Source organism: Oncorhynchus masou, chromosome 30 (assembly GCF_036934945.1).
Source record: "Oncorhynchus masou masou isolate Uvic2021 chromosome 30, UVic_Omas_1.1, whole genome shotgun sequence".
Lineage (NCBI taxonomy): Eukaryota > Metazoa > Chordata > Actinopteri > Salmoniformes > Salmonidae > Oncorhynchus > Oncorhynchus masou.
The window spans coordinates 48,401,893-48,426,399 of NC_088241.1; the positions used below are offsets into that span (position 1 = coordinate 48,401,893).

A 24,507-nucleotide genomic window follows, 5' to 3' on the forward strand; every position below is an offset into this window, starting at 1 on the left:
CACAACATTAGTGGGATATGTTGCTATATGTGTGCTGGTGAGATGTTTCCAGTTGTTTTACCTATGGTCTTGAAGGGCAAAACTGCAAATAATCTAGAGCTTTGGATGGTCAATATATACAAAAGGGATGCATTATCATTAGAAATAGGGAATCGTTTGAATACTAATTTTATTTGCTTCATAACAGGTACACAGTATTTATTCATCAACAAAATATCATAATTATTTCTTTCTCTCTGTCTGTTTTTATTCATTTCTTTAACTTATATATATATTTTGTTTACGAACATTGAAATTAAGAGCCAGATGCGATTCTGATACACATGCAAGTTTTGAAAGTGGATTCAGAAAAAACAGATTGTACAAAATAATAATTACAGTTTTTTTTTATCATCAAAATGCACCTTCTTTCTTAGCACCTCTTTATTTTGTTGTTTAAACAAGCACCATTGTAGTCATTTCTTTTGTACAGCACCTGGAGAAACCAGAAAAGAGGTGTCTCTCTCCTTTCGACCTCCCTCGTTCTTCTCCTGTTCACCCTTACCCTGCCACGCCTTCAAATGTCCTTCACCTTTGCCCCATAACAGTTTTAAGTCATGTGATTCTAGCCCTACAAGGGCAACAAGTATTTTTCTAGGTAATACATACATACATGGCAAGACATGTTCGCTACACCATTTTTTTTAAATTCAAAACTTGCATGTGGCATGGAAAAGGGTGGGGGGGCTGGGTGGTATCCAAAATGTCTTGACTTTCTTTCTGACCCCACCAAGTTTTTTTGTTTTTTTTTAGTTAGCCAAGGAAGCAGACTGGACCCACTTCAAATCCAAACTTCTGGCTGGCATCTCCAAAGTCATACAACATGACATCTATGATGGGAACCTGATCGATTTTGGGAGTATTAATCTCTATCACAGTCTTTCCGTAGCCCTTCCTCGCCTGTAAAGAGACAATGGGGGGGGGGGGACATTAGACAGTGTGCTTTCAGTCAATTACAACCTCGTTGGAGCTAGTAAACAAGTCCAACAAAACAATCAATGGGGCATTTACATAAGCGCCAACTCTAGGGTTGCAAAATTCCAGAGACTTTCGCTAAAGTGCTTGAACTATCACCATTAGAGACAGGAAGTATTGAGAGGCAGCCCTTACCGCGCATCCGTCTGCGAGGGCCCTGATGTAGGGGTTGTTGTCATAGGATATCTCCTCGTCGTTGGATCCTAGGAATCGCAGCGCCTTGTCATAGCTGTCGGTGGTCTCATCGTGCCACACCACAGACTGGTGGCAGTTATAGGTGAAGTTCTGCCTGGCAGAGGCAGTCAGTAGTTTCAGGAAGGTCATCTGAACCTCGTTTATTGTGTTGCCGGCTGCGTCAACGTATGACAACTGTTTATTGGAGGAAGGGGTGGGAGAAAACAGAAAATAGATTTAGAGGTCAGAAATTGAAGCATGGGATTGGATACAATATACTGATTAGAAGTGTTCCATCCCAAGAGTTCTTATCAAACATCTTGTCAGCATCAGTTATACAATCTCTCTCTCTCAGACCACGGCCAAATTGAGTCTTAAAGTGATAGAGCGCTTTCCTCCTCATGCTTAAGCGTCCTTCATCATTCGCAAAGTGTATGAAATGTGACTGTGATGGGTCTGAAGGGGCTGATGAGAGTTCTTATATGAGAGGTCTCGATCCCTTTGTGGCTAGCAACGTGGGGTCACTTCCAGAGACACTCTTGTCATCTTGTCTATTTGTGGCCTTAACGGCCACTTCTGAAGTGCCTCTGTACTGAGGGACAGAAGACAGGGACATTGCAGAGTGGGAGCCTGAGAAATCCTCTCAGTTTAGTATTGTGGAGAGGAGACAATTATTTTGTGAGGAGAGTGGCGCAGGATGGTAGCGTGGAATCGAGGGTGCACTTACTAGTTTACCCCGCTTAAATTCACTGAACCACGACCCTGGTATTTCTTTGGGCCATGAAGATATTCTGACCTGTGGAGCCAAACAAATGGAGCACATAGGTCTTGACAAGATCACGGAATACAACTGGTTCCTGGAATTCCGTTTTGTTGTGATGCATCAAATGTTAAGTACAATATACAGCTAGATACCCCATCCCTCAGATCTTAACGTACAGGAGAATCACTACAGTATAGTCATTATTTGATTCCTAAGTATGTGTATATCAGTTTGTTTCTGTTTGTATACAGTTTATGTCTATACTGTATGCAACCTTTGAATTTAATGCATCTATTTTCTTAATGTCTTTACATTTGTACAATTCACAGAGAATACAGTATGAATGTAAACGACAAATTCACAAGATCATCACAAAACAAGATCAAATGGGTATATTTGACAGCTAGAAGTCAATGGCCAAGCAGTGAACCCAGGAAACATCACCAAGCATGCATCTCCCAGTCTCACAGCCCTGACTGGCATATGAATGAAAACATCAGAACAGTATCTAGAATTGAACAAGACTATGGCTTGACTCTATGCTTTACTTGACAGTACAGTATGTGCAGGCCTCTTGGGGGAAATAAAAACGCCACTCACTCCGCTGGACTTCCTGTCTGGGTAGATGCAGGTCTCTCCTCCAGCCGTGAAGTTACAGTAGACAGAGATGGAGTCCCCTGAACATCCCTGGTTAGGATCTATCCAGTACTCACCTGTGGAAAAACCCAATGAATCAATTAAATAAATACATCTTTAGTTCTCTCTAGTTCCCACGACTTCACCAAGCACTCAAAATGAAACATTTCAAAGCCAAACACGTTTAACTTGAGACCCAACACGTCCCACCACGATGCCGGCGTGATTTGGACTTCTAACCCCTTTTTAAACATGATGTGTTTGCGCTACAGACTGGGTTGTGTCATTGGATTTGTCTATTACTTCTGCAACCGTTGGTACCAATCATTCGTCTGTGTGATTAATGGGGGCTGAGCTAGACCTGTGTTTGTGAGACAAGGGCGGATCCTGAAGGGTCCCAGGGCAGGACTTTTTTACAAAATTGTCTGTAGAGTCTGAATGGTTTGAGCTATTTTTTTATTGACATTTGTCAGTAAAACTCATGTGTCAAATAGCGTTGTGTTCCACTTGTAGCCATGGTTGTCCTGAAAATAAAATGGTCAAATACTTACTTCATTCTGAGGCTAAATGCAAGGGCAGGACATTCAGGTAAGTGAAAGTCAGACAAATGAAAAGCCGATTTTTGCTAGGGTCTCGGTACGGATTGGGTTAAACTGCGCTATGACATCCATGTGTTTAAATCATGAGAGATGAAAGGTGACGTAAATGCGGCTGGACATCATGCCACTACATGTTATGCAGCCACTACACTATTTTATTATCATCTTAAGGAGAGAAAAAGTTAGAAATAACTTTGAAAAGGTCAAAGAAGGACCTGACATTTCTCTTGTATCAATTATGGACAGTCTGTTGAATGTTAAGTATAACCCAAAGGAGGCCTTGTTTTCAGTGCTATTCCCCACAGCAACACACTCTACCTGCAAATATATAATCTACACCCCCAATATCACTGCTATGAAATAAGCAAACACAGTCAAAGACGGTAGTATTGTAGTACTGTAATATAAAAGAGCAATGTACATTTGTATAATGCACAATGCTTTCTTTGATGTAATGTTTTATCCCTGTTTGGACCTCAGGAAGAGTAGCTGCTGCCTTGGCAACATCGAAATGGGATCCTAATAAAATACCAAATACCAAAGATGTCCTTATCTAGCTGAACAAAATGGCCGCCAATCACAGCCAAGGCATTAGCATATTACCCATGATCCCCCTCTCTGTGACTCACCATCAGGGAACTCTGGGTGGGCGAGCTGCAGGTCTTTGCAGGTCCTGGCTGGGTTGTTCTGTGTGCCCATTGGGTACTTCATCCTCTCAATGTCCTGTTTGAGGTTGTTGAGCGAACCAAAGATGTCCTCCATGCCGTCTCCGTAGTCCATCATGGTGCCCGCCGCGTCCGCCTGCATGTCTGCATGTCTGCGGTTCTTCTTGGGAGACTGGATGGGCAGTGGCTGGATCACCTCGCCAGGGGGACCCTGTAGAGCAGAAAGGAAGAAGGAAAATATTGGTACGGAATCCCATAGTGTGACAGCGTATGCTTCAGATCGTTTTCTAGAAATAACCCTTCTGAATTTCACCTAATAACGTAAATGCCCAGGTTTCGCCAAAGGTTAATACTCACAGGAGGACCAGGTGGACCGATCGTACCGGTGTCTCCCTTCTGACCAGCAGGACCCTGGAAAGAACATGGAGATATAAGCATGTTGTTAACTTTGGATCTAACAAACACTCCTTCAAATGACTGTCACCAACTTTCACCAGTTGAAACAAAGAGTGGTTGAACAGATCTTACCGATGAACCCTTAGATCCCTTAGGACCTCCAGGACCCTGGAAGAGACAGCCAAGACGCACAGTGAATAAATAGCAGAGGAATGTGTTTAAACATTATTGTGATATTTGAACTGTGAAGGTATACTATTAAGAAAACAGAGAAAGCAGGGGACTGTCTTACAGGCAGGCCTGGAGGACCAGGAGGACCGAGAGGACCTGAAGAGCCACTAATACCCTGTGAAGAAGAGACCAGACATCAGTGAGATGACAGTGGGATAAAGCAGGGTAGAATACAAGGGGAAACATTAAAAACCTCTAGCAGCGTGTTAATGAGTCCTAAAATGTTTATTTCCCATTTCATTGTGACAAATATAGCTCAAACGGCGACGCCTGTTCCTCAAGCCTAAAATAGAGACCGATAGAAGGAGACACGTTTTTTTTTTCCACCCACCATTCTTCTAAGACAGAGAAAGGGAACATTACAATTTCATTAGGCTCAATGTGAAGATGTTTAATCCATTCCATCTCTTTAAATCACGGAGCAAGGCTGCTGAAGGGTCGTGGCGGGCCTCAAATTGCATATTCACTCAATCTGCAATGTTTATTTAAAAATGGATGAGCGCCTTAATGTGGAGCTTCATCAGACTAGAGGACTGACCCTGTTCGAGTACCGCATGACATTTCTAACTTCCAGGAAAAAAAGATGCTTTGGTATATAGGAAAATTGATATCCAATGAGGCTGGGAGAGAAATAGGATATTAACAGAATGCCATAGAAAGCAGAGCATTAGAATCCCTGTAATGGGCGTTACATTCGTTTTTAACACATATAATTCACCTTGAAAGATGAATCCTGCCACAAGAAGGCAAAGCGTGTATATTTCTACAGTACTGTATATGAGTAATGGTCAAGTCACTATTCATTTCGGAAGAGCGTGTACTCGATGCATAAAGTATATATGGTGCATTGGAGTGCTTGCTGCACAATATAAAGCAGATAATGTGTCTTTATAAACAACTTTCTCAGTGAACTGTAGGTGACTGCAATCAGACCAATAGCATTGTACTTCCTGGTGGAGGGCAAATAGGTTCACGAATGGCAAACAGATGAGGTCATTAATCACTTACACCGTCGCCCTTGCCTCCAGGAGAACCCTGGGGTCCGGGCAAGCCTCGGTCTCCCTTCTCTCCCTGCTCGCCAGGGGGTCCGATCAGACCAATCAGACCTGAATGACCCTGGAGGACACACACACAAAACAAGAGTTATGAGGACTGGAAATATTGAGTCAAAACATTTTAAGACGATGCATCACTACAACCCTGCTATAAACGTCACCATTCAATCAAGTGAAATACAAATCAGCTGCAAATAATGAACATTATTGAACAAATCTGAAAGCATTTTAACCTAAACATTTTTGGGAGACTTACAAAACAATTTCTCTGAATTTCTCTGTGAGTGCAACTGAGGACAATATTCACAATAACGATGGCTGGAAAATATTTTATCCTTAACCAGTCCCATTGATTTGAAAGCATGACAAATAGCCACATGAAAAGCTACCCATGGTGTCCTTTTAAACCAATCCCTGTCAATCCTGCTTTCATTTTTTGGGACATTACTGCAATGCTTTGTGCTGCATTACTGACTATCAAACCCTTAGTCCACTGGCAGAGCTGATGCTGTGTGTCAAATAGATAAGGCTAAGAAGTAGGATCTTATTCAATTCAAAATGGCTACCAGCTTTCTCCAAATTTCACTTTTAATTTACTGAGTAACATAAAAAACAACAGTTGTATTTGCATAGTGATAAAGCTGTTGCTGTACCAAAATAAATGGTGTGTTTGATCTTTCTAGAAGAGCCGGTTATAAAGTTCAGGTGAGGGGAACTCTAGTCCCCATCCCAGCCATGCTCATAGTCATGGTCCCATCCCACTACAGGTTGAACTCCCAACCCCTTCTGGGATCAGAGAAATCAAATCAACGAGCTCTTTGGGATGGGAAATTGAGGCGAGCTCACCTTTTCACCCTTGGTCCCGGGGTCACCCTTCAGACCTGGGAGACCAGGGGGTCCCTAATAATCACAGAGAGACAAGGGGGTTAGAAATCAATTACAACACCACAGTAGAGAGAGAGAGAAAGAGGAGAGAAGTAATAATAGAAAGAAATAGCTACAGAGAGAGAGAGAGAGAGAGAGAGAGAGAGCGAGAGAGAGAGAGAGAGAGCGAGAGAGAGAGAGAGAGAGAGAGAGAGAGAGAGAGAGAGAGAGAGAGAGAGAGAGAGAGAGAGAGAGAAAGAGTACAGAGAGAGAGAGAAAGAGTACAGAGAGAGAGAGAGAGAAAGAGTACAGAGAGAGAGAGAGGGGACACATTATCTCTGCTCACCATAGGTCCAGGTGGGCCGTCTTGTCCAGAGGAACCAGGAAGTCCTTGTTCACCCTGAGAAGAGAAAAGCCATCCAATTATAGCCCATCATTACAGCCTGCTGTAACTCTTATGGCCTCATATTGATTTCATGTGCCCAGCTCTATGATTAATTGTAGGAATACCACAAAAAAGTGTGTTCGAATAAACAACAGAAATGTATAAAGTACAAGCCAAATGGGACTATCGATTATTCCATGAGCACTGTTGTCATACTGCTTAAGGGCTGTTTGGTCTCTCTCTCTCTGTGTGTGTGTGTGTGTGTGTGTGTGTGTGTGTGTGTGTGTGTGTGTGTGTGTGTGTGTGTGTGTGTGTGTGTGTGTGTGTGTGTGTGTGTGTGTGTGCGCGTGTGTGTGTGCACGTGTGTGTGTGCACGTGTGTAAACATTGGTGAATATAGGGAAATATGATCGATCGTTGGATCTTGGACTTACAACAGGGCCAGGGATTCCACGCAGACCTTCTGGACCGGGCTTTCCTGAGGGCCCCTGTGGGCCGACTGGGCCAGTTTTACCTGGGGGTCCCTCGGCTCCAGACTCACCCTGTAGGAAGGGACAAGATTGTCACAATGACATAACTCTACATGACATCCACAAGTCCTTTCCATATGGTTTGGTTGATCAAAATAATATAAAAAGAAACACAAGCAATACCGTTGTAACATGATCTCTTTGTGTTCATATTTCTGATCTACAGTTCATTTAAAAACCCTAACAACAGATGGTAAAATAACAGGCTGCTTGTCATCCTGACATCCTTGCTGTGTGTACTGTCAAAGAGCCATAGCTTCTGCTGTTTTGAGCTTCAGATGAATGTATTCTATGCTAGTATAGCTGACTGTTATGTTGATGCAATCCCCTGCTCACAAAGTGGCATGGCTAACATCTGAAGGGTTAGATAACAACAGGGGTGAGGGGAGGGGGATGAGGAGAGAGGGGAGAGGGGGGGGCATAAGGGGGAGATGGGGGGGTGAGGGGAGGGAGATGAGGGGAGGGAGATGAGGGGAGGGAGATGAGATGATGGAAGAGGGGAGGGGGAGAGGGGAGAGAGATGAGGGGAGAGAGAAGGGAAATTAGGGGAGGGAGATGAGCGGAGAGAGCAGTGAGATGAGGGGAGAGGGGAGGGGAGAGAACAGGGAGATGAGGGGAGAGGGAGATAAGGGGATGGAGATGAGGGGATGGAGATGAGAGGGGAGGGAGCAGGGAGATGAGGGGAGAGAGATGAGGGGATGGAGATGAGAGGGGAGGGAGATGAGGGGATGGAGATGAGAGGAGGGAGCAGGGAGATGAGGGGAGAGAGATGAGGGGATGGAGATGAGAGGGGAGGGAGATGAGGGGATGGAGATGAGAGGAGGGAGCAGGGAGATGAGGGGAGAGAGATGAGGGGATGGAGAAGAGGGGAGGGAAATGAGGGGACGGGGATGAGAGGAGGGATTCGGGAGATGAGGGGAGAGAGCAGGGAGATGCGGGGGAAGAGAGCAGGGAGATGAGGGGAGAGAGCAGGGAGATGAGGGGAGAGAGCAGGGAGATGAGAGGAGAGGGGAGGGAGATGAGGGGAGGAGGATGAGGGGAGGGGATGAGGGGTGAAGCATTGGGGGCTAGCTGGAGCCTGGAGTTGCTGAGACTGCTCTCTGGGCAAAGGCTGAATTGATTTTCTAGGTTACCTTGGCGCCCTTCTCTCCTTGTCTACCCTCTGCACCGGCAGTTCCTGGGGGGCCCTGGGGAGGACAAGAAGACATGCTTTAGCATCCCACAGCAGAGTGTTGTGTGTGTGTGCGCATATGTGTGTGTGTGTGTGTGTGTGTGTGTGCATGTCTATTAGTCAGAGTATGTGTGTGTGCATGTGCAGAGTCAACAACAACATTGTGAGGTCAGTATTTCAGGTGAATTGTAACAATTTGCTACTGTGACATGCATCCATTTGACATCAATCACAAACACACCAGTAAAAACCCAGTGTTGTGTTTGCAGTGCAATATTTCAATGGCTTCAACTGAGTAACGAGGAAAGGAGAAGCTGCTTGAACAAACTATTGGCTACAGGGCTGTACTAATAAAAAATAAACCAGAGACAAAGTGAAATCAAACACTGCAAATAATGTGATTAAGGTTGAATATTTGAACTAGCCATAGTATCAACTCTAAAACAAGTCATTCCTGAATGTGGGGTTGAGAATCACATGAAGAAATCCATCAGCCAGTCCATACCTAGTAATTCCAGTTTCTCCCCCCAAGAATATTATCATTCAATCCAACACTGATGAAAACTGTATTAGTGATCAAATGTCCTTGAAAAGTCTACCTCAATTTCCCAGCAAGTTTATAAAGATCTGTTTGACTGAACGGGACTGGACATGCTTTGTGAAATGAACTACTTACTGAACGACCTTATACACACACACACACACACACACACACACACACACACACACACACACACACACACACACACACACACACACACACACACACACACACACACACACACACACACACCTACACACACACACACACACACACACACACACACACACACACACACACACACACACACAGACACTCACACCTCTCCCTCAATAGTCTCCAATCACTTCAAGGTTTTCCAGTTCATCTCTCTCTCTGGCCATCTCTCCGAGGCCTAAAGCTGTCTCTTTCAACTACACAAGAGGTCCTCACATCAAAACCACATGCAGTCCACAGAGAGGCCCATTCTTCTCTGATCAGACAGTATGGGAAGGCAGGAGATGGCAGCAGGTCAGCAGGGTTTTGTGTTTTGACTGATTGCCCATGTAGAGATGTGGTCAAACAGGGCAGTATCTGCTTTGTTTCGTTCTCTTCATCCTCGCTAGATGTGTTGTGAGCAATGGTTCAAAAATGGTCTGTTTATTTCTGTTTGTGAATAGGATGCTGCTGCCAAATGTCTAAATGCCTACTGTAACTGATGTGTATGTTGTCTTGTCCAGGGGAAGTATAAATACAGCAGCAGTCTAGAAACGAATGAAGTACTCTAAACTGTAAATGATATGTCACTGTTTATATAGTTTTCACCATGAATATCTACAGAGAGAAAACCATTAGAGCGACTGGCGTCACTGATTCCGTATCTGCTCATTAAAGAAACATTTGATTTGAGTCTTGGAGGTGTGTTTCGATATGGCAGGTACTGATGCTTGTCCCACATGAGACACCGTAGGAACAAAGCCAGTATCACTTCCTCAAAATAGTCCGAATAAATCTAAGATAACTTTTATAAAAACTGTTATTCATTTTGACGTCTTCGACTAGGATGTGTGACGTGTCGTTTTATGTAAACAAAGTCAGATCTGCTGCTCTGATTGCAAGATCTGTCTCACTGTCTATGTTTTGCTGTAAGATTGGATAGAGAGCTATCACCGCAGCTGTGTGTCCTGTTTTAGTTGTCAAGTGAGCATGTCGAAGTCAAAACTCTACCCTCAAGTAAGTCATGACTAACTCACCTACAAAACTCTGTTTTGGACGAGACCGACTTTATTAATGAAATGATCCTATTTACACTTTGTAGTCCATTTTGACAATACAATAAATGTTTCTGACTAATAGTCCATTTTCTCTCAGATAAATCGTTTATGGCCTTCAGTTGCACTTTAAGATAAAAAAATTAAGATACAAATAAATAAAGAACTGCTCTGCTGCTAAATGGCTGCGGACAGGGCCTGTAGGAGCTGGAGAGAGATTTCAGCTTCATTTTAAATTGCTATGGACAAACTGCAGAGAAAGCAAAAACACCCTGCAAAGTTAAATGCAAAACAACTCTAGCCCCAAGTGACTGATTCAGAGGAGCAGAATAACTGGGAGTTGCAGAAGTCATTCTAGGTTACACTTTTTGGAGGAAGGCGATTAAATACCTATGATGATGAAATAGTCGTTTTCCTAACATAATCCCTTGGCCATTAGGCGCTGCATATGCTGATATGATGTTAAATACTCTGAATGTGAATTCCATCAAGCACATTGCAAAAGCAATTGCCGTTATTTGTAAAAATGCACATATTTTATGCTATTGGCCTGTGACATAACGTTGTTGCAGAAGATAGCTTGAGATGGCAAATTTGAGAAATGTGGGACAATAATTGCGAATTTTCATTTAAAGAAATAATTTAACACCCGACAGAAAGAACTTAACGCATTATTTGGGATTCACTAATGTCGGCTCCCTTCAACTAACAATAGCCTACCACAAATGATGTTTCACTTGATTACTTCCAGGGAACGTCGAGAGGGAATTTATATGGCAGTAGCTTTATACAATAAACATCAGATATGATTGCCCTCGGTCATCATGATCATAAAAAGCATTTCAAATTCAATCTAAAACGTTATCTTTGCCTTGGAGACCACCAATATGTCCAAAAACGTCCATTTTTACTGGGTGAACTGAGTCAGCGACGGCTGCCCTGTCTGTGTAATGACATCTCACTACACTACAGCCATTCAATCTAATGTTACTAGCGTCATGCCTTTGTTTGGCCGTGGCTGTCAGTCAAACTAGCCTAGATCAATAGTGTGCCAGGGGAGATATCTCTCTTCCCTCAGCTCGACACAGGTAAATTAGTTTTGGGCCTTGACACTTTTTTTTCTATCACTTTTCTTTTTTCTTTCTAAAACCTATTTTCAATTTCTCACTGAGAAAAAAAAAACTATTCCAGACATCAAGCCCTTCATTTCTCTATGGGCTTTGAGATATCTTTCATTTCCATGTACAGACGGCTCAGTGGGCTTTGAGATATCGTTCATTTCCATGTACAGACGGCTCAGTGGCCCTGACCCTGCAAATATCACACATTGTTTTTCTCTCCCACTTTTTGATGAGAATGAATCATGCAGGTTCTCTGGGGGGAAACTGAGTTGTAGAGTTTGGAGTTATTGTTCAGAGTAAGAAAATCTCACCTGAGGACTATAGGTTTAATCAACTATGACTGAGAGCATTCCATTGTCTGGTTTTATAATCAGACGTATATATTTCATCGAGCTATCTCAATAGGTGTTGAATAGTGGACAGTTGGGTTCAGTCACACAATCAAATCTAGGCCAAACGGAGCTTGATCAGAGAGTTACGATTAAACGCACAATATAAACGTACGACGTTGTTCAATCTTTTATCTGATCGGGGTCAAAGCTGCAGTATGATGCCATTTCATATAACAACAGTGATGCTGACGTCTGTGGTGTGTTGGTGGGGATGATGACTATGATGATGAAGATGTTGAGACTTACTCTCTTGCCGGGAGGACCAGGTGGACCAGATTCACCAGATGGACCAGGAGGACCCTGGGATGGACAGAAGAAGATGTAGACAAATAAGAAGAATAGAATAGAGAAGGTGAGAGAGTTAGGGGTCTTCATGCACATTAACAGTGTGCTGTGTATAAAGGTATATTAACATGATACAGTATATAGTCATATTCTTTGAAATAGATGGTACAAAACCACCATTATCCTTACAAACAGAGAAATGTGTGACTGCATATTGACATTAGACAAACTGATATCTATTTTTGAAGTCACACACTGTAGTCTTAAATATCACGTCTGTTTTCAGAACCTGCTTCACCCAATTATCTCATTTAATTGGAAGCAATCATAGCACATTTCGGTTAGCATAACCAAATATTTGACGTACACAAAATTAGAAAGTGGAGAATACAACTCAGAGTGGATAGGAATTTACAGAATTATTCAACTGTGTGATGTGGTTCATATTGAAACACTGTTAATCAGAGAATGGGAAAAACATGCTCTCCCTTTCAAAGTTAAACTTCACTGAGCCATGACAAAACTTTATGATACTTTAACTTCACTTTACATAACACCTTACTCTGAACCAACACACACACACACACACACACACACACACACACACACACACACACACACACACACACACACACACACACACACACACACACACACACACACACACACACACACACACACACACACACACACACACACACACACACACACAATCGTGACCTCATTCCTATTGCATTTAAAGTGTCCTTTTATTTTCCCAGCACTTGCAAATCTCATTTACATCCATCAATGTTAATAAGTATCATAATTCACACCCTCACAAAGTTTTAAATCATCTGATTTGTTGTTAATATTTCAAATTAAAATCTATAAAATGAATAAACAGACTCATATACTGTACTGGACATTAAGAAGTAAATTATATGATTCAATGTTCCCTATTGCAGGTACTTATTCATAAATAAAAGCTTATGGGAATTTACTACAGGCCAAGCACACGAGGGGCTTTAGCGGTTATGCTAAATGGGATAGGCTATTTGTATAGACCATTATGACAGACTAATAGTTAATGGTGATGGTAATGCGCACGTACAGTCGCCCGCTATCGTGCTGCCAACTGTAAACCAGAGTTATATAATCAAGCAGATTTTTCAGTCCCCTTATTGTTGTGTTAATGATATTTATGACATATGGACTTACAGGCTGACCAGATTCACCATCCTCTCCTTTCTCTCCCGCAGAGCCATCAGTTCCCTAGGGAGAAGAGATATGAACATGTGAGATGGATCACCATGATCTAGGTAATGGTAATAGTGGGATCTTTACAGTTGAATTAGTTATATAATGATGTAATACGTACAGCAACACCGGCCTCACCGGGTGGACCAGGGTCTCCAGGGAAACCAACCGGCCCCTGGAAGGTGAAGGAAAGGCAGGAGAACAAATAAAACACCAGTATAATATTATCAATAATATACAAAATACTAGAATCTTCAACGTATGTGACCAAGGCCAACACCATCAGGTTTGTTTCTAATGGTTCTCATTGATCTGAAGATGAGAGGTGAAGCTTTATCAACTGACAAAGGCACTTTGTGTAAACCTTGGCTCCCTGATGCTGCAGATGGTAATGTCAGCAAAGCACTCACCACAGTTCATTACCATGTTCAAAAAAAAAAAAAAAAAGACAACCTGTCCTAATAAAAAGGCTTTTTAGCTCTTAAAACTTGGCTTAAAATTAAATAAACCGCCCAGAAGCAATCAAGGACATTTCTTTTCATTCACAAGCGTCTGTGGTTCTATCCCTGCACAGGTTGGGGTAGAGACTGAAGCTTACAGGGTTGCCTTTGGGTCCATCATCTCCAGGGGGTCCTTTGGCGCCAGCGGGTCCGGCAGCTCCGGGTGGTCCTGCCTCTCCCTTGTCTCCTCTCTCGCCTTTAGGCCCCTGTAGAGAACAACAGATACCATCAACACACAGGAGGACCGAGCTGGAGCAGGAAGGTTCCTTGCTGAAGCTTGGATAATGAGCAGCAGTTAGTGCGTATTGTTAGGAATTGAGGTAGGTAAGTGGTTACTCTACAGTTAGGCATTATATTTCACTTATATTTCACATATTGCGGTCCCTTTGTGGAGCAGAGGTAGTAGTTGTTTATATGTACTGTGTAAGGTATCTCTTGATGCTGCAGGTAGCCCAGTGGTGAGAGCGTTGGGCCAGTAACCAAAAGGTTGCCGGTTTGAATCCCAGAAATCTGTTGTTCTGCCCTTGAACAAGGCAGCTAACCCATTGTTCCCCGCTAGGCCGTCATTGTAAATAAGAATTTGTTCTTAACTGACTTGCCTAGTTAATAAAATGTAAAAAAAAAAAAAAGTAAAATGTTCAAGGTGATGCTTCCTGACATCTGAACTATTTAAGCATGACATGTTCTTTTCATGAAAACATTTCAAAAGCTCTACAGCAAAACCTATATCGAGGGCCATTTTCTGCATTAGTTCTGGGAACACTTGAGATATATTGAGTTGGATTATTAAGCAAGGTCATTATCCATGCTACTTAGAGTTCCCCTCTCCCCTGCTATTTCAGACTAGTCATCTTTTCGACCTGTTGTTGTGCTCACAATCCTGCTAATGATGAATGGAGATGACAACCCAACAATACGCTATGATGGACTAACTCCGTAGCAATTACCAATCAAATCTTTAGAACTACCTCACAGGGTTAGGTAGGTGTCAACCAAAACACCTTTATGATAACATTCCGGAATGATCTTGGTCATGGTTCTGGAATGTACAGAGGATTCCATTGGAACTAAACTACCTCAGGGAAACAGCGATCTTGAAAGGTAGACAGACGTTGGGTACTCTATTTTTGCGATATTTCACTGTTTAGTAGCTCGGCGAAGTCCCGGTGTTAAGTTCTAGTAGCCATTGTTCCAGAGCTGAGACTGATGTGTTCATATGGCTGCAGTAATCATCTGTTAAGAGTCTGGGAAGTGATTCAGCTTGGCAGGGCTGTGTTACCATAGAGCGTTGGCCAGAAACACACTGAGAATGACGCTGTGACGCTGGCCCATCAGCAGCAACACAGGACCAGCAATTACTACTACTCACATCACTAAAAGGACTTTGCATGTCTACGTGTTGTTGGACAGTACGGCGTGTGTTTACGCGGGGTGTTATGAACTAATGCATAATCATAATCATTGTCCTGGTAATAGGGAAATACACAAACACATGATGCCTTGGATGATAGATAATTATGTGAATGTAGACACAGACACACAGACACACTGAGACAGAGACTTACTCCAGTTCCGGGCTCTCCAGGGGTTCCTGGGTTGCCAGCTTCACCGTTTTCACCCTGTAAATGAAAACACCATTTTAGCATCTCTGCCAAGATAGACACCCTTATGAATGCATGATCTACAAGATGACATTATCCACTTGTATCTAGATGACATGATACTGTTGTCAAAATAGGCTCTAAATCCCTATGAGTAGGCTAACAATACATGTCATAGTGGGTGCTGAGTGTCATTAGGTTTTAGAATCTCTCCCGTGATATACATTAATAGACATCAATGATTACATTATCATGTTCTCAAAATACAGTGGGTGTCAAAACATAGGGCTCTCAAACACTGTGCATAACAATATACTTTGTAGAGGTTGATGCTGAGTGTCATCCTGTTGAACTTTAACATAGGTGTGATAGCATTAAGGCTAGTCGGTGTGCTCTCTCAAAGTGATGATAACCTTCCATGGATATGTTTCATATTCTGGAGTCATCATTCCGTTGCATTAAGTATTGATGTTGGGGGCCGGCTGCCAGATGGCACTAAAATGGAGGAGTGGTGTTGGAACTGTTGTAAAATAGGCATTAATAGTGTCATAGCACTAACTCAGACACAGGCTGCCATAGGCAATTAATGCAGTCCTGGAGATAACATCAGTGGACTGGGGAGAGGGGAGGGAAGGGGTAGGTGGAGGGACGTTGGCATGATTTCCACCCCAGACACACACTCCGGACTGTCTTGTAACGGGCACACGCCCTCACCTTCTCACCCACGCCTCCCATGGCACCCACACCACCAGGAGGACCTTGTGCACCCTGACAGGAACAGAAAAGAGGAGAGAGGAGTCAGCATTCATTACCTCAGGAGAGACAGATTTTCTCTGTTATATCTGTTTGGGTGACATTTGGTAATGTGAGATAAAAGATTGATGTGTGGTACGTACATCAGCTCCACTAGGACCCTGAGGACCTCTGGGACCAGGTGGACCGGGGGGACCCTGTAAAGAGACAACAGGAAGTGATAGGGTCAAAACAGAAAGTGAGTTCTAGGGTGAAACGTATTTCTCATTTCGATAGTGATACAAATTGTTTTAATGATGATTATCTGCTCACCATCGGACCGACATCGCCATTCTCACCCTTCTCTCCTGGAGGTCCAGGAAGACCCTGAGGGCAGACAGAAATAAACAAGCAAACTTTTCATTATTCTGGTTTATCTTGAGGAAACATGCAGATGTAATTGAAAAACTAAGCAAAACCTTCAATAATAGTTTTATCAATTGATGCACTTTATAAATTGTACCAGATGTCTTTAATTTGGGTTATGATGATTAATTGGACAGAAATGAATTGGTGATGGCTGCATTGTAGCTTTTAGTTGACCACTGAGGTAAACGGTATACTGTGAACAAAGAGTTAGCAGAGCCAGTCAGTTTCCACAGCAAGGGAGTGATAGAAACCAGACTCCATTCAGTGTCTTAATGAATTAATCACCAATTAAACATTATGTCCAATATCTCAGTTCTCTAATTCTACAGACAAAGTTGTGCCCCTCTCTCTGACACAAAGAGACACCAGGGAGACATTTGTCCATGATGAGAGACACAAACTGCCATCAAGGAGAAATGACTCTTTTCACACTGTGTGACAATGTGACCAATAGTGAGTTGATGGGAAACAAAATAAGGCGACAAGATTAAACAAGACAGAATGTCAAGTATTTCTCTATGGCAAAATGGAGGTAATTTGTTCCTAACCAAAAACCCCAGGCATGGACCCCATCGTTCATTTCCTTGCATGTTAAGTGGACTATGTGGTTGAGGCGTCAGATGTACGTTTGATCCCTGACATTTCAACTTTAATTGCTTTGGTCATTCCCGATCCAGTCTCCTCCACTATTCAAAGGCAGTGTGTCTCTGTCGTCACCATGAGGAGCGAAGACAAAGATCTCATTTTATCTGCTATTTACTCTCCGTTACAACAACCTATCTTCCTCAAATACCTACGCCCTATGGGAGGAAGCTGAGGCTGAGACAGACTGTGTGTGTGTGTTTGTGTCCATGCGCGTGTCTGTGTGTGTGTGTCCGTGCATGTGCAAGTCCGTGATTGTGTGTGTGTTTCTGCATGCTGATTTGTCCCCCTGGAGTGGAAATCTCATCAGAATGGTGGTCTCCTGAGTCAGAGATCGTTAACAGGAACACTGATTATGCACCACAGAGTGGAAAGAGGAGAGTGTGTTCAATGGCCTACTGCCTATTGGAAGAGGTCAGTCCACGCAATTAATGAAATAGCCATGGAAGTGAATTACGCTCAATTAAAAGTTAATTGAATTGAATAGCCAGGAAGATTGAAACTTGAGACTAGCGGGTATAGTCTGTATAATTCCATCAAGACAATGACCTGAGTTTAATGAACAGCTAATTCATTTTGCTCATAAAGACAGTCACTGTACTGTACCACGGACTCCCTTATGTTGATGATTCCCTTTCGTTGATGATTCCCTTATGTTGATGATTCCCTTACATTGATGATTCCCTTACATTGATGATTCCCTTACATTGATGATTCCCTTACGTTGATGATTCCCTTACGTTGATGATTCCCTTACGTTGATGATTCCCTTACGCTGATGATTCCCTTACGTTGATGATTCCCTTACGTTAATGATTCCCTTACGCTGATGATTCCCTTACGTTGATGATTCCCTTACGCTGATGATTCCCTTACGCTGATGATTCCCTTACGCTGATGATTCCCTTACGCTGATGATTCCCTTACATTGATGATTCCCTTACGTTGATGATTCCCTTACGTTGATGATTCCCTTACGCTGATGATTCCCTTACGTTGATGATTCCCTTACGCTGGTGATTCCCTTACGCTGATGATTCCCTGATTCCCACACCAACCACATTACCTTTATATTTAACACAAACTAACATAGTATATATTTTTCACATTTTACATAATATAAAACAATAGGAATCACCTCTATGCTCTTTAGTTACTGAAACATCTAGTGTGGGGAAACTAAACCAAACTATACAAAACTGATAATTTACCTCTGGCATTTCTTTACAAATGGACTGTCGGTCAGAAGACAGTGCATTGTCTTCTGACATCTGTGCTGACCCAGAGTCCCATTTGTTGGCAAATGGCCCTTTAATCCACCTATATTAAAATACCACCATTCAAGACCAAATAGAAATCCTTTTGTATTGAAATGCTTTGTGAGGTCAGAGCACTCGGATCAACCCTACTCATTAGCCAGAGTGTCCATTGTGCGCTCTGAATGCTCTGAGAGCAAAACGCTCTGAATTTACGAACGACCCAGAGTGCACTCTGACTCTCCAGACTGAATTTACGAACGCACCCTAAGACTCAGAGAGAGAATGGATGCATCAAATAGTTTGCATCAATACCTGTGGGATCCATGGTTAAGTATGTTTGTGTGTGTGTGTGGGTGGAGGTTTGGGGGGGGGGTTGAGGGTGTGTGTGTTTCAGGGGGGTTACTTTGTGCAAAGCCTATACTATATGTATTTGTGTGTGAATGCTTGTCCCTGGAGTACAGGTGATGCTAGTGTTTCAGGGTGTGTTTGGGGACCCACCTGCAGACCAATGGGACCAGGGGGCCCGGGGAAACCTCTGGATCCTTCGTCTCCCTTCTGTCCGAACATCCCCTGCTGACCCCTGGGACCGGGCTCTCCATCACCTCCCTGAGGACACAGTAACCATGTTAACACACAGACGGAGCAAAGCAATACACTGGATGTATGTAGCTAACAGCACAGCAAAACTGACTGCAAAGAAATTTGAATGAAGATAACATGTCTACTGTAGCTGTGTATCTCCCCAATGGGGGCTAAGGTGGGTCCAAGGCTGGACAGGGGCAGAGATACTCACTGCAGGTCCTGGGTTACCGATGGGACCCTGGAGACCAGCTGGGCCAGGAGGACCCTGTTCACCCTTGTCTGCTTTGCTTCCCTTCTGACCTGGCTCTCCAACCTCTCCCTGGGACACACAGGACACACAGGATACACACACATAGGACACACGCATCACACAGGAGGACACACGTCACTTGTATCTGACATTTCTACAATAACATATACTTTAAAATGCCAACCTTGTACAGAAAATCTAAACACTTACAAACTGTCAGAGAATTGGCAAATGAGTTAATTACCTACAGTCAAAATCACTAGAGCAAAGATGCAGAAATCAGTCGAAATTTGGATTCAATTTGTGTGTGGGAAGGATACATGCGATTTTAAATACAAGTGATAGATGGTGTTGGAGATTAGTGGACAAGTCCATTTAAAGCTCTACTGTGACATATGTTTGGCAGCTCAATAGATGGGCTGGATCGTAACCTTCTGGGAAGAAATTATAGCTGCAGATAAAACAGAGACAGTTTTTCCCTTTTATATCTCTTCTAATTACATTTAGTTTGATGATTGGTTATGATGATGGATATGCAGCCAGAGACAGAGAGACAGAGAGACAGAGAGAGAGAGAGAGAGAGAGAGAGAGAGAGAGAGAGAGAGAGAGAGAGAGAGAGAGAGTACAGAGAGAGAGAGAAAAAGAGTACAGAGAGAGAGAGAAAAAGACAGTGAGAGTAGAGATGTATTTACAGTGCAGATGGCCTGTGCATGATTCATGTGAAACCGCTGATGAAGATTGATAAGCGATCTGTTTCACTCAAAACATTTGGCCCAGATTTGGGAGGGAGGGCGAAAGAGAGAGAGAGAGAGAGTCGATAGAAAAAGTAGAGAGAAAGAGAGAGAGAGAGAGAGAGTTGATAGAAAAAGTAGAGAGAGAGACAGCGGTCCTTGGAGAGGTCCTGGGTCTGGTCTGGTCTGGACTGGGCCAAACCAGATGGGGAGGGTAGGGTACTAACCTTATCACCGTCCTCTCCGGGTGGACCCTGAGGTCCGGCGGGACCAGGCAGACCCACTGGACCTTGGACTCCGTCCCGACCAGCTGGTCCTTGGGGACCTTTCTCACCAGGCCCTCCCTTCTCTCCAGCAGGTCCTGGGGGCCCCTGAGGGCCAGTTCTACCAGATAAACCGATAGGGCCGGCAGGCCCAGCAGCACCTCTCTCACCAGGGGAGCCCTGCGAGAGAAAGGGGTTGAACACACTTTAAAGAGAGAGATCGAGGGAAGAAGCTCATTCAGAGTTCAGAGTTCATGTGGGGATGAAATCATACGATTAATTAAATCATTCCATCTACATTACAAAGCATTAATGAATCACAGGATTCTCCATTAGGAATATGTGTCTAAGAACTACACTGTGGTCCACCGTTAATGGGTTCTACTTGGAAAATATAATGTTTTTTTCTCACAAGTACTCTATTATCCATTCAGTATAAAATACAAGAGATACTCCTCGAAAGCAAAAACAACAACATAACCCAGGTTATTTCAGGAGGGGGGGGGGTTGCTATTAGCCACTTACAGCCATTGCTCTTCTTGTTTTGGAACCATTACCATTAGCTAGCCTCTCCTCTCGGAGCAGAACAGAGCAGCAGGGCTCAGACAGGAGACATTATCAGAGATGAGAAAGGAAGGGAGGGAGGGAGGAAGTGGGCAGGCTTGCAGGCAGTCTTAATCTAGCCCAGAGGAGTGATCTGACTACTGAGTGCGGGACTGACTCCAGAGGTCTTCAGGGCTCTTCTCTTCACATGCTGCCTCTGCCTGGCACATAGAAACCTAATGTTTCTACAGGGAGGTTGGCTGTTGGTGTCGTCTGGAGCTCAGCTAGTGTTAATGGATAGGGTTGTGTCCCGACAACATTCATGACTTGGGGTGTGTCCCTATACCCTTAAATGCCTTGTATTTCTTGTCTCCATTCCTTAGTTTATAATTAAAAGGGGAGAAGTATGGATAGCCTGTGCATCTATTAGATTGTTGATACCTTCAATGTTCTCTCAAATCAGGTTATGAAGGAAAGGAAACAAGGAGAGAGTTGTAGACTGCTGTAGAGAGTTGGGACACATCCTGTGTAGCTCAGCGGTGGCACTACGGTGGCAGGTTGGGAAGGTGAGGGATGTGTTGTAGAGTGTTGGGACACATCCTGTCTGACTGGCTGTGTGTAGCTCAGTGGCGGCAGTGGCAGGTTGGCACGGAGATGAAGGTATTTCAGATAATTGGGACACATCCTATCTGACTGGCTGTCTAGCTCAGCAGTGGCAGTACATGGCAGGCCGGGAGATGTTGTAGAGTGTTAGGACACACCCCATGTGTGTCTGGCAGTGGCAGGTTGTGAGGTCTCCTCTGAATCGTGACACATGGCATGCGGTGAGAATGTCTGTGCGGTCAGACAACGTGATGAGTCAGTATGGAATGGACACGGTAGGCTACCCGCAACACGCTCCCATTCACCTCACAGGCCGGGAGCCGAGTCGAGCGGATTGGATTGGATTGCAGACGGGCTGGCAGCAAACCACCACAATCTCAATTCTACTTCCCGCATGACCACTCACATGATGAATTTCTAGCTGGTGTGTGGCGCTAAGAGATTGCAAAGTCACACAAACACTTGCTTCCAGAAGACGGCTACGCAATGGAATCATCGCAATATAGCAATATGCAATATTGAAATAAGTTCATATTGGTATGCAAATCACATTTTTCTCACAATGCCAAATTCAGACACCTCACATGTCCTGTCTAAACTTTCAGCCCTTTGTCAAGCCATTTAAATAGCAATTACACTTGGACAATACTCATCTCGTGCTCCAGAGGGAGAAATCTGAATATTGACATTTTAGTCCTAAAAAGTTTTGAAGACACTCCAACTTTGAGCCTGTCACCTTAAGCCAACCAAGCACCTATGTCAAGATGTCAAGAGAAAGCAATTACAAAACCAGAATCTCAAAGTTATCATTGGAAATGTGTGGGATCCTGTCGTCTGTTCTTCAAAGGAATCAAACTGCCATCTAGTGTTGAGAGTCATTATTGCAGGATCATATAGAACGCTGCATTATAGAAAAGCCTAGATAGGATCAAGGATCTACAATGCATCCTGTTGTGCGACAAGCTGAATATTGATTCTAGACTGATCTCTACCTCTGATATAAGAGTGATAAGAACAGCTAAGCTAACGCACTGTGTTGCAGTTCTATCATTGACGTGGTAGGGGGAACATCCCCCTCAATAACCCTGTTATCTGAAGACCCCCTGAAATTTTAACAACATCCCCTTCACAATAACAACAGACAGGCAGGTAGGTGATGGTAGGTGACAGGGAGATACTTACCACGGGGCCAGAGGGACCCTGAGGTCCTTCTCCTCCCTTCAAACCAGCTGGACCCTGGAAGGAAGGTGAAGAAGAGAGATGGATGGTTAGAGAAATGTGCCAAAAGAAACACACAGCCTGAAAGATAGTGTTTGAGGTCCCCATAAGTCCGTCAGTCTGCCAGTCAGTCAGTCTGTCAGTCTGTCAGTATTGAATGGTATTACTCCTGTCCCAGACAGAGATTGGAGGGATACTGTGAAGTGACACCTTGGGGAGTCAGTCACCATTGAGTCAGTCACCATTGATCTGAATGGGAGAAAAGGTGGGTATTTATTAAGCCATATTTCCCCCTCAGGCACTTTCCCATCAAAAGCGCAGTAAAACATAACTGCTGAAATAAACATCTGTGTGTGTGTGTGTGTGTGTGTGTGTGTGTGTGTGTGTGTGTGTGTGTGTGTGTGTGTGTGTGTGTGTGTGTGTGTGTGTGTGTGTGTGTGTGTGTGTGTATGTGTGTGTACACTCCAGTGTGTGTGTGTACACTCCAGTGTGTGTGTGTGTGTGTGTGTGTGTGTGTGTGTGTGTGTGTGTGTGTGTGTGTGTATGTATGTATGTGTGTGTGTGTGTGTGTGTGTGTGTGTGTGTGTGTGTGTGTGTGTGTGTGTGTGTGTGTGTGTGTGTGTGTGTGTGTGTGTGTGTGTATGTGTGACTGGCTCCCTAACAGCCCTGCAGCACACATGGTGGTATTAGTAATGAGTCTTGGGGTGTTGCTGTGAGAGAGTAAATTACACCACTAGAAAACAATCAGGGGTAGCTGCTTGCCTGCTGAGACTGACCTTGACTTAGTCTGGAACAACGGCCCTATGTCGCCTTTCATTCCCTCAGCCTAATCGCTAACGCTCCCGCTTTAGTAATTCATTTAGTAAATAATGCATACAACAAAACAAATAACTCTCCCACCAAATGTGGTTGCGGAAGAAAACGCTCCCAGTAGCTGGGTGCATCGGTACATTTGGGTTGAATCAGGAGTTTTGTAAAGTGACCCAGAGCTCAAGTAAACTTCATCTCTCCTCTGCTACTTTAGCAGAGGTTAAAACTGAGTGCTCGGTTGGTGTGAGGCCTATTCAGGGGGATGTGGATCAGTTCATTTGTAACACGTCTCTTTGAGTTTCCCTGCAGTGGTGCCCGGGTGACGCCCCCCTGTAGTGTATAGGCGCTGGTTCATTTGTCAGGGGTGGTGGGTGGAGAGGGGCGTGGTCCGTCATTCTCTGTCAGTGAATATCGAGGGAACCTGTAACGGATAGAGGCGTGTTTCTTACCGACGCGCCGGGAAGACCTCTCTCTCCTGGGAATCCTCGTAGACCAGCGGGACCGTCTTTACCTGAGGCTCCTTGGGGCCCGGGGTCTCCCTACAGACACACAGCAGAGGACAGAGTGAGAAGTATCCAGCTACACCATGTTATAGGCTACCCTCAACTTCCCTCTTTGTCATCTCATTTCTACCCTGTTCATTTCACTCCCATGCTATAGCTAATGTTATCCGCCGAAAGAAGAGTCAGGCTCAAACTAAACGTTGTATTCTGAAGTTTCCCTTTGACATCAGGATGACAGAAGGACTTTTCTGGAATGCCGTCATTACCATACTTCAAACGCTGTTTTCAGTCTGTATTTTGAGCTGATGCATTAGTTGGCGCAGCACCTTCCTCTTGTTCTGATAATGAACTACGCTATGCAGATCAAAAAGCTCAGGTCTCCTGAATAATGGTCGCCCCATTCTGCATCCCTTCAAATGCACTACTGATTCGAAACAATCAGCCGAGAGCTATAATAACGCAGCCCTAGAGGACAACAAGCTGAGGGACAGTAAACATAAACAAAAACAAACGCAGCCAACAGCAGCAGCA

The 24,507-nt window shown here is 43.8% G+C and overlaps 1 protein-coding gene across 2 annotated transcripts in view; it reads right to left on the reverse strand.

The window, feature by feature from the left end:
• Nucleotides 1-715: 715 nt before the first annotated feature.
• The window catches only part of col11a1a (collagen, type XI, alpha 1a), a 100,366-nt gene continuing 76,574 nt past the window's right edge, over nucleotides 716-24,507 (reverse strand). For both annotated transcript variants that reach the window (XM_064949204.1, XM_064949203.1), the window contains 26 exons: nucleotides 23,923-24,012; nucleotides 22,628-22,681; nucleotides 20,264-20,479; nucleotides 19,267-19,374; nucleotides 18,972-19,079; nucleotides 16,477-16,530; nucleotides 16,308-16,361; nucleotides 16,126-16,179; nucleotides 15,376-15,429; nucleotides 13,909-14,016; nucleotides 13,432-13,485; nucleotides 13,272-13,325; nucleotides 12,033-12,086; nucleotides 8,445-8,498; nucleotides 7,216-7,323; nucleotides 6,744-6,797; nucleotides 6,380-6,433; nucleotides 5,487-5,594; nucleotides 4,540-4,593; nucleotides 4,380-4,415; nucleotides 4,209-4,262; nucleotides 3,816-4,062; nucleotides 2,552-2,664; nucleotides 1,916-1,984; nucleotides 1,150-1,383; nucleotides 716-939 (listed from right to left, as the gene is read on the reverse strand). In XM_064949204.1, coding sequence (XP_064805276.1) covers nucleotides 793-939; nucleotides 1,150-1,383; nucleotides 1,916-1,984; nucleotides 2,552-2,664; nucleotides 3,816-4,062; nucleotides 4,209-4,262; nucleotides 4,380-4,415; nucleotides 4,540-4,593; nucleotides 5,487-5,594; nucleotides 6,380-6,433; nucleotides 6,744-6,797; nucleotides 7,216-7,323; nucleotides 8,445-8,498; nucleotides 12,033-12,086; nucleotides 13,272-13,325; nucleotides 13,432-13,485; nucleotides 13,909-14,016; nucleotides 15,376-15,429; nucleotides 16,126-16,179; nucleotides 16,308-16,361; nucleotides 16,477-16,530; nucleotides 18,972-19,079; nucleotides 19,267-19,374; nucleotides 20,264-20,479; nucleotides 22,628-22,681; nucleotides 23,923-24,012 — 2,394 coding nt within the window. In that variant the 3' untranslated portion in view covers nucleotides 716-792. The remainder of the gene's footprint in view (nucleotides 940-1,149; nucleotides 1,384-1,915; nucleotides 1,985-2,551; nucleotides 2,665-3,815; nucleotides 4,063-4,208; nucleotides 4,263-4,379; nucleotides 4,416-4,539; nucleotides 4,594-5,486; nucleotides 5,595-6,379; nucleotides 6,434-6,743; nucleotides 6,798-7,215; nucleotides 7,324-8,444; nucleotides 8,499-12,032; nucleotides 12,087-13,271; nucleotides 13,326-13,431; nucleotides 13,486-13,908; nucleotides 14,017-15,375; nucleotides 15,430-16,125; nucleotides 16,180-16,307; nucleotides 16,362-16,476; nucleotides 16,531-18,971; nucleotides 19,080-19,266; nucleotides 19,375-20,263; nucleotides 20,480-22,627; nucleotides 22,682-23,922; nucleotides 24,013-24,507) is intronic.